The sequence below is a fragment of the Oryx dammah genome, unplaced genomic scaffold, assembly GCF_014754425.2.
Source record: "Oryx dammah isolate SB20612 unplaced genomic scaffold, SCBI_Odam_1.1 HiC_scaffold_11081, whole genome shotgun sequence".
In the NCBI taxonomy this organism is placed as follows: Eukaryota; Metazoa; Chordata; class Mammalia; order Artiodactyla; family Bovidae; genus Oryx; species Oryx dammah.
The window spans coordinates 1398876-1408642 of NW_024080475.1; the positions used below are offsets into that span (position 1 = coordinate 1398876).

General features: G+C 44.7%; 1 protein-coding gene across 1 annotated transcript; it reads right to left on the reverse strand.

Annotated features, from left to right (window-relative positions):
* Nucleotides 1-6944: 6944 nt before the first annotated feature.
* Nucleotides 6945-8123, reverse strand: LOC120860539 (ribonuclease H1-like). The gene is given in 2 exon segments (XM_040236361.1): nucleotides 6945-7935; nucleotides 7938-8123. Coding segments are annotated over 2 exon segments (1095 nt in total). The 5' UTR covers nucleotides 8092-8123; the 3' UTR covers nucleotides 6945-6994.
* Nucleotides 8124-9767: the final 1644 nt, after the last annotated feature.

Sequence of the window (9767 nt, forward strand, 5' to 3'; positions counted from 1 at the left end):
CTCTAGGGCACCTTCTGAGTGGTGGTGAAAAGCCCTCTATTATGGCCTCAGTAGTTCAGGTTGTCTTTGTGAGTTGAGCCTGCCTGTTGAGCCTAATAACAAAACTTGATTCACCTGTGGTGCTAGGCAGAGCCCGGTCCAGCTTACGGCAGTCCCCATCCACCCAGACCCAGGCTGGCTTCTGTGCCAGATCCAGCCGGACTCCAGCCAGTTTCAGGGCCCAGCACAGACAAAGGAATGCTTAGTTGAAGTCTGAAAGCTCAGACTAGGTTCCAGGCGGACTCATTCATGACCTCCAGAGCCAGCAAGAAACTGTGAGCTTGAGGCACAGCAGGTACTTGCATTTGCTTGCTCTTTGCTGTTGTGTGTGTGTGGGGTGGGGTTTATTTCACTCTCTCTTCTGATGCTGGCACTGTTAAAGGATAAACTGAGTCATATTAATTTATTTATTTGAGCAGAAATCAATTTGAATCAGGTGGTAGCCAATGTAGAAAGTAGCAGCTTGAAGGAGCTGTACAAAATGAAAGATTTTGACGGGCGGAAGGGAATGCAAACAAGATGGTTACACCAGCATTGCCGTCACCCCGCCCCCCCAAAAAAAGCAGATTGGTTGGTTGAAGATTACTTTCCTTTAGGGCAACAGGGACCATTTTTGTGCAAGACAATCTTTCCACGGACTGGGGGTGGGGGTGGTTTCGGGATGAGTCAAGTACATTATATTTACTGTGCAGTTTATTTCTAATCTAATGCCACCACTGATCCGGCAGGAGATAACAGTCAGCGACTCACAGCTTGGAGACCCCTGCTTTAGGGGAGGACACAGGGCTTCATGAGCAGATTATCTAACTAGTACTGATCAGATGGTTCCTGATTGACTGGCTTACCTGTCCATTTCTGGTGATTCCGTTTTGAGGGCTGTCCTCTTGTTTTCAGCCATATGCATGGCTCGTTTGTTTAGCTCAGTTGTCTGGGGAAATGGCAGAGCATGAACCTTCAGGGGCTGGAATGCCTGCCTGATGGCGAAGGGAAGCCACATCACCAAATGATCCAGAGGAGTGTCTATAAATCTGTCCAGACTTCTAAAATATTAACTTGGTAGCAGTTGTAAGGTTTACAGAAACTTCAAGGCTCTCACTGCTATGAAGTTAAGTATAGTTTAAACAGCCTAAGATAGCCTGGAAGAATTATCCTAAGATAAAGAAATGCTATTAAAAAGTTAGGTATAATTGAAGAGAAGTGTTACAAATTTCTGTTCAGGGTTTTTGGAGGAGGAATGAGTCATTTGTGCTGGGGAAGTCAGGATAAATTAATGCCAGCTGAAATTTAGAAGAGGCGAAACAGGTTGAGAAAGCAAGGAAAACGTGCACTGTCTTTTCAATTAATTTTTGTTAGCACCTGCACTGAGCCTTTGTGTTCTTGATACACCCTTGGGGGCCAGGCCAAGCCTTCAGGAAAATAAAAAGTTGTATGATACAGTACATGAAAAAACTGGTCTCTCTGCTCATTGCCCTCTATAGCTATCTCTGGTTCTTCTGTCTAAAAGAACTGAACTTTGTTGTGCATGCTCAGTTGCTTCAGTCATGTCCGCTCTTTGCAACCCCATGGACTGTAGCCCACCAGGCTCCTCTGTCCATGGAATTCTCCAGTCAAGATTACTAGAGTGGGTTGCCATTTCCTCCTCCAGGGAATCTTCCTGACCCAGGACTCAAACCCACATCTCCCTATGTAATATTATGATAAGTCAAGACAGTTTTATGTTATTTTTATTTAAATTTAGAGTGCATTACACAGTTTTCTTTGGTCAAAAGCTTATTTTTCTAAATGGAACTTACTTGTGACTAGCAATACTGTGGGAGAGTTCTCAAGTTCCAGATTTTAAAATGTTGTTGTTTAGTTGATCAGTTGTGTCTGACTCTTTTACAACCCCCATGGACTGTAGCCCATCAAGCTCCTCTGTCTATAGGATTTCTCAGGCAAGAATACTGGAGTGGTTTGCCATTTTCTTCCTCCAGGGGAATCTTTCAAACCCAGGAATCGAATCCTCATTCCTGCATTGACAGGCAGAATCTTTACCACGGAGTAACCAGGGAAGCCCCTTTTAAAACATGGGGTGACAACCTATCGGCATGATTAATTTATATAATCTTCCCTTGGCACACTTTTCATCTGTAAGATGGAGAAAAAAGAGTGTTATTCTTTATCTTAGAAAGTTTGGGGAATAAGTTAGGAGATGTGAGAGAATGGTAAAGTGCTACGAGAATTCAGTTGTTTAATTGGCATTTGCCAAGCAATTGATGTCAGTGAGGAGGCAGCCCAGAAATAAAACAGCAAAAAGAAATTTCGCCATTCAGAATTTTCTATAGGACTAATAAAGAGTTGGCTGGATACCTAAAAGGCATTCTGTAAAGTAAGCACTTTGATTTTCATGACTGTCTTAAATGAGAATTAAAAAGAATGTTTTCCATTCTCTAAAATTTGGTTTAAATTCTTAAAAAGATGGGCCATGGCAGGATTGTGAGATTTCTGGAATGTCTTAAAAACAGCATCCTCCAGCATTCCCAGATGGAAACGTAAACGATGTTACCAGTAGAGCCTTCCTGTGTTGGGTGAGGAGGGGGCACAGGTGGCTGTAGGCTCCCCTCTTTTGCTCTAAACTTCATGGCTTTCAATTTATCAGTCTCTGAAGGATGAAGAGTTGAGTCTCTCCTGATAGCATTTGAAGCTGTGGTTCCACAGAGGATTTAACGCTGTAGTTGCAGGGAGTCTGGGTATTTCAAATCTGAGGCTTAAAAACTAAGCCATCCCCTCCGGCTTTTGCACTGATGCTGTGAAATCCATTTGAGAAACATGCTTGTGTTTTGCTGCTCATTCAAAGCTGTAAGCGTGACTTGGCATTGAAATAATAATTTCTTTTTTCAAAAGCTCCCCGCTGAACTACTACCAGGGTTATCTAAATATAGGTTATTTATTTGATTGGCATATGCTCTTGTCAGTTTTGCAGACAGTACGTAATGATGGTGGCTAATGTTACAACATTGTGGTACCGCGTTTCTCATTTCTGTCCAATTTTACACTCATCCAGGGACACCTGATGGTTCTACCTGATTGACTATTCTATATGTAATTAGAGTCATTATATAGAAATGTGTTATCTTATTATTCTCTAAATGAGAAAACAAAGAATTCTTCCTTTCTGAAATATTTTTTCTGGTTCACGCCCTTGAACCCAGTTGTCAAATCATAGGAGATTAAAATCCCAAACTTTTTTTTTTTAACTTTTTAACCTTTAAAAATCATCTTGGTGACTTACAGGACCAAGATTGTGTAGTAGAAGATGGCCCGATTAAGTGACTTCAAGGTAAGTTATAGGAATGTGCTACAATAAAGTTATAATAAGGATATAGTAGACGGCTTTACGTCGTGGAATCTACTTTTATGACACTTGTTTACCATGTTGTGATGTCTTCATGAATGTGATTCTTTACAGTAATAAAGGAGGGCACGGCAGAGCAAACTTCGTGGCATCTTCCTGTCAGTTTAGATATCACCTGGCACCACTAACTGGTGTCACAATTGGTTTTAATGAAGAAGTTTAACAATAAAAGCAAAGTCATAAGAAAAAAATCAGTGATTCACAGGATTATGCTCACCATTTAAAATAATGCTCATCCAATGATCACGATTTAAGGGGAAAAATATTCTAATATGAACAAATAAATGTATCCAAATAGTCTGTTCTTTCCCAATGGTTCATATAAACTTTGAAAAGGAAGGGTTATTATACATGTGACTTAGTGTTCATTTTTTAGAAACACATTTGTGGTCAACAATCTGTCAGTTATCAGTACTCTAGCCCTTATTGAAGATAAGGCATTAATATTTTGGTACACATCTGTTTGGTGAAAAATCTTGACAGTACACGCGCTGGTGTGTAAAGATATCTGCCTTTTAAGATACGTGCCTTTTAAAGATATCTTTAGCCTTTTTGCATGTCACTAATATTCTTTGAGTCTTTTTGATTGTGAAATATAATGCAAATATAGAAAAGGACATAAAGCAAAAAGATACAAAGAATTTTGCATAAAATGAACACCCATGTAATCACCACCCGTGTCAACAAACAGAATATTTTGAGCACCCTAGAAAACCCTTAACCATTCATTCAACATCCTTTTCCTGGAGGTATGACATTCATCTATGTCTGAACAGAGATTTACTGCTTTTGACTGTCTTTTACATAGTGTAGATTTGGCCAGGAAGTTTGTTCAGGGTTTTGCTACATGCAAAAACCCCAAACATACTTTTTGGCCAACCTAATAGGTGAGAGTGAAAGTTACTCAGTCGTGTCCAACTCTTTGCAATCCCATGGACTATACAGTCCATGGAATTCTCCAGGCCGGAATACTGGAGTCACTAGCCGTTGCCGTCTCCAGGGGGTCTTCCCAAGCCAGGGATCGAACCCAGGTCTCCCACATTGCGGGCGGATTCTTTACCAGCTGAGCCACCAGGGAAGCCCAAGAATACTGGAGTGGGTAGCCTATCCCTTTCCCAGTAGATCTTCCTGATCCAGGAATCAAACCGGGGTCTCCTGCATTGCAGGCAGATTCTTTACCAACTGAGCTATCAGGGAAGCTCAACCTAATAGGTTTTGTATATAAATCATTTTTCAGAATTAGTCTGTCAGGTAGTACACTGAACTTATATGATAGACTGTAGCAATTAAAAGAGTATCATGCTAGCTCATGGGTGAAGGTCAACACCAGGAATTCAGGGCCCTTACATGGCTCAGGTGGGTGGGCAGCGTCTGTTATTAATGGGTTTCTGAAGAGTCAGGACAGATTTAGAGTTTAGGCAGCTCTCTAAATTCAGGGCAGATTCAGAGAGGTGGCTAGAGGAAATGAGTTCTCATTCTGAGGAAGGGGCTTTTCTACCCACCTACCATCTTTATCATTTTCTCATCTCTTTCCACACCATCTTAGGGAGCTGTGAACTGGATAATTTTAATTACATCCCAAGGCCCTGATGGCATTCAGCAGTTTAGGTGCCCTAATTACCAGGCAGCCTTAACAGTAAACATTTAGGTCACACATCTTTAAACTGTTTGAATTTCACAGGTTTAGGATTATGATGACTGTGATTTTGAAATTTTGTATTGGCTTTAAGTGCTCTCAGTATCAAATAACAGAAAACTCAGTGAAGTTTTAAAGCAAAAGGAATTTACTTTGTTGCACAAAACAAGAAGTAAAAAGGTGCTGGCCTTGGCTCAGTAGCTGGAAAATGGTAAAGCGTTTCCTTATAATGTTGGAGACCTGGATTCGATTTTTGGGTGGGAAAGATCCTCTGGAAAAGGTAATGGCAACCCACTCCAGTACTCTTGCCTGGAAAATGCCATGGGCAGAGGAGCCTGGCGAGCTACAGTCCATGGGGTCGGAGAGTCAGACACAACTGAGACAACTTTACTTTCACTTTACTTGTTTTATAGTCACAAGAGAGCTACTGTTGCTCCAGATATTGCATCTGCATTCAAACAATGGAGTGGAAGAAGGATCTGGTATTAGCCACACTGTCTTTGCCTTTGTATCAGGAAGGCAAAAGCATTTTCAGATGCACCCAGCAGAAAACCACTTCATTCTCGTTGGTCAGAATGGTGTCACTTGGCCTTTTCAGTAAAAACCTTCATTCCATACTCACAACATTTTCTTTTTCTTTCCTTCTTTTTAAGGAAGAGTCTGGATGTCACTTTTGTGTCAGTGTAATACATAATAGGAGGAACATATACAGGAAGAGGTCAGATACTGAGGGGACCTTGAGAACTCAAGACTTTTGTAAGTTTCTGAAGTCTTTTTGAAAGATTTTTGGACTTCATCAGAGTATAAATTTGGAGTCTGAGCCCCTGTTATTTAGATCTCAGGGATCAGAAGAACCTGATTCAGAATCAGAATGATGACCTTGGTGCTCAGGTTGAAAGGAACAGGGCCATTCTCCCTCTGCAGTAGAAAGATGATAAGATGATTATTTTTGAGAATAAGAGATTAAAGGAAAACAGGGGACTTTGTACCCGATAATCTTGATCTTCTCTGGGAATCATAAGAATTGCCTGCCAAGATTATAGTGAGTTTGAAATGGTGACTAGAAACTGGTGAGGGACTTCAGAAGATTCATTATTTCAAGTATTCATAAAGGTGGGCGGTAATTGAACAGAACAGATGGTGGAGCAGGAAGGCAGATCCCCATTTGACATCAAGTTGCCTGATGTTGCCGAATCCTAAATAATCACCATCTTTGCTTTTCTCCAGTATCATTTTAAGTGACCTGACTTATAATGTAAAAAGTGATAATCATCCTGTACTTGGTTGACGGGAGATTTGTTGGTTTTGCTGATAATGGCAACATCCAGACTGAATGGTGTGTGTGTGTGTGTGTGTTTAATGAAGAGTCAATAGCCCGGGTGAATAGAGAGCTGGAGAGCGAGGCGGCTGTGATAAACAGCAACAGCCCTCTTCACGTGAGGACTGCTGCGTCCTAGGCTTCAGAGTCTGTCCTCAAATTGAGGAGGAGGAATCTTGCCCTGTGGGCTGACTTTGCGTTAAAAAGCGCAGGAGCCATTTTGCTTTTCTTCGTCCCTTTCCTCCTCTCTCTCTAGCCCTTCCTCCTCCACCTTCTTCCTGCCCTCCCGTCTTCTCTCCTGGCCCTCTCCTCTCCTTCTTACCTTTCTTCTTTTCAAAAGTAGTTTATTGGTTGCTCATTACGTGTCAGGGATATTTTCATGTGGTATAGATGCAGCGGTGACCGAATCAGAGAGACTCCTACCTGATGGAACTGCTGGAACCCTCTGGCATAGGCAGCATGTTAGGGAGCAGTGGGGGCCCGGGAGGAGGGTGAGGCGGCGGGAGGGGCTGCCTGCCGTGGAGGCTTCTGGGGCCGGTGACGAGAGATGGCGAGATTCTAGCTGGTTTTTTTTTTTTTTTTTTTTAATGTTAAAAGTTTTTAATTTTCAAGGTGCCTGTAACAAAAATAACCAGACACTTTTACAGCGTTCATTTACAACCGCAGTCTTCAGACGCCGGTGACTGCTGCTATCTGGCGGGCACACAGCCGGGACAGCCAGGGGCAGGCGCCCCGCCTCGTGCCCAGCGGGTGCGGCCACGTCCCCCCGGCTGAGCATGGGTCCTGGGTAGGGGGGCGCCGCACCTTCCTCCAACCCCGCGGAGGCACTGGTCCACCTGAGTCCTGACTCCATCCTGCCAACTGCTCTGTCTGCGGGCTGCTTCGCGCCTTCTCTCGCTAGTCTGTCCGCCTCTTCATTGCCTCTAAATCCCGAACGGCCAGGAACATGCATCCACTGAATGTCCATGCCCGGCGCCAACCGCTCCAGCTCCGCGAAGTCCTCCTTGTTGGTCACCTCCTTCCCGGCGCTGGTCCTCCAGCCATTCTGCTTCCAGCCCTTCACCCAGGTGGTGATGCCATTGATGGTAAACATGCTGTCCGTGTAGAGAACCAGGTTAGTGATGTCCTGAGCCTTAGCTTGCTCGACGGCCTTGCAGGCTGCATGAATCTCTGCCCTTTGGTTTGTTTGTCGCCCAGGAAGTCTAATTCCTACATTTAAGAGATGGCCTGGCCCCCAGTACACGCCGATTCCTGTGCGAGCCCTCTCGCGCCCGTTACTGGAGCAGCAGCCGTCAGTGTAGACCACCGAGTCCCCCATGTAAGAAAAGGTGTCTTTGCTAACTGGAGGTGGTGGCTCTGTGCTCTGTTTCACGTGCTTTGCACACAGCTCTGCATTTTCACCCTCATCCAAGGGCTCACGGAGTCGCTTGCTTGCTTTCACTTGTGGTTCTTCTATGTGTTTAGTTTTTTGCCCTTCTGAATGACTGGGGCTTGCAGACCTGCTGACAAAGGCCCAGGCTTTCTCCTCTGTGGCAAACTTCTTAACCAGTCCACCTGCGCTCTGCATTCATCCCAGGTCCGGAAGACCCCGGCCTTGCAGCCCCTCCTCACGGCATAGAACATGGCAAGACTGCGGCAGCTTGGGCTACTGCAGCCCACAGTGGCCAAAGTCACTCTGTGCACCACGCCCAGAAGCCGGGCCATCGCTCACTCCCGGCCACCGCCAAGAACCTCAGCTCCCGGCCGACGGCCGCCATCACAGAGCCCCTCTAGCTGGGTTTTAAAGGAAAGGCCTGTAGACTCCCTGATGGCTAGGACGCGGGGCGTAAGAGGCCCAGGTGTCAACTTGGGACGTGAGTAGACACAACCCAGGGTGAGACATGGGACAAAGAGTAAATTTTCGGTTTTGGGAATGGAGTGAGCTTGTCGATGATTTCAGTAGTGTCCCGCTCTGACAGGTTTCTGCGTCTTAGGAGGGCAGAGTCTGTGTTTCTTGCAGTGGCCTCAGCGGGAGCGCTCACCAGGCTTGAGGGAGGTGCTTCCTCCGGCGAGTCATCACAGGACTCGCCTGCTGACTGTGGCGCCTTTTCTCAAAGAGGGGAGTCCGCTCGGAAAGGCAGGGAGAGGCTCTCTCCTGTTTCGTTCGACTCCTTCTCCCATTGAGGCTGGTAGTGAGGCCTTGGCCTTTCCAGTCTGGGCTCTGTGTGATAAGTCAGGGAGGATGACACTGAGCGGACTCACCGTGACGTCTGAAGCCGAAGCTCCCTGCAGGGACGGGCTCGTCACCCTGCCCTGCGCTCTGTGTTCCAGATGGGGTGAAGACCATCTGCTTGGTGGTGAAGGGCTGTCCTCCGACTCGACCTTGGTTTTTTCTGAAAGTGCTCATCAGACCTCGGTTTGTCCCTCCTGTATTCTGTCTTGCAGTTTACTCAAAACCCTGGCTCAGGAAAGGCGTCCTGAGGGTGGAGTCCCCTGGGGAGATACAGCAGCGTTGGTCACATCGCCTTCCGCCTTCCATTTTTCACAGTGATTTACAGACATAGTCCCATGCATGTTAGCTCATCTGTGCTCCCATTGTGCAGGTGGAGGGATGGGAGTTTTTAGCAGGTCATTGACACAACCAAAGTCATTGTTACCAAGAGTAGCAGCGAGATGCTATATCTAGGTCTCCTCAGTACTAAACATAATGTTTTTCCCCTTATATCCATGATGACTTTGGACATATAGTAAGGGTGAGTTTTCTTTGAGTCCTTGGGGGTAATGTGCACATTCATCAAAGTCTGAGCAGCAGCATAGGGAACCTCTGTAAAAAGCGTGAAAATAGAAAACTTTCCACTATATATTTTATTAGTCAAAACCCTGTACATTCGTTCATCCATCTCTTGTTAGAAGTATGTCAAATTTTTCATTCGAGCCTGAAATGTATCCAAATGTATTTTCTTTGAGAGTTGCCTTTCATAGTTTTTTTTTAAGTGCTGAATTTTTGTATAAATTTTGTTATGTTTTTTGATCGGGTGGTATTTGTGACTCTATTGGGAAATGAAGAATAACATCCCCAAACTGTCGAAGAATTTCTATAATAGCTGCTTTCTCCCGAGTACTTCTGAATGCCACCATCTTGGCAGAATGCAATATCTATTAATTATCGCAAAATCTTAAAAGTCTCCAGCTTCAAAATGGAAACTATGTTGCACTTATTTTTATGGGAAAGAAAATCTATCATGTGTGTGCCCAGGAGAGTCATGATGGCAGATAACGCACGATGCAAATGGCACTGGGCAGGTTCCAGGTGGCAGTAACTCTTATCTACAGCCAAGACCATCAGCACAAATAGGACGAATGTGGGAATCGGCCACTGAGGCCATGTGTTTACTTCCAAG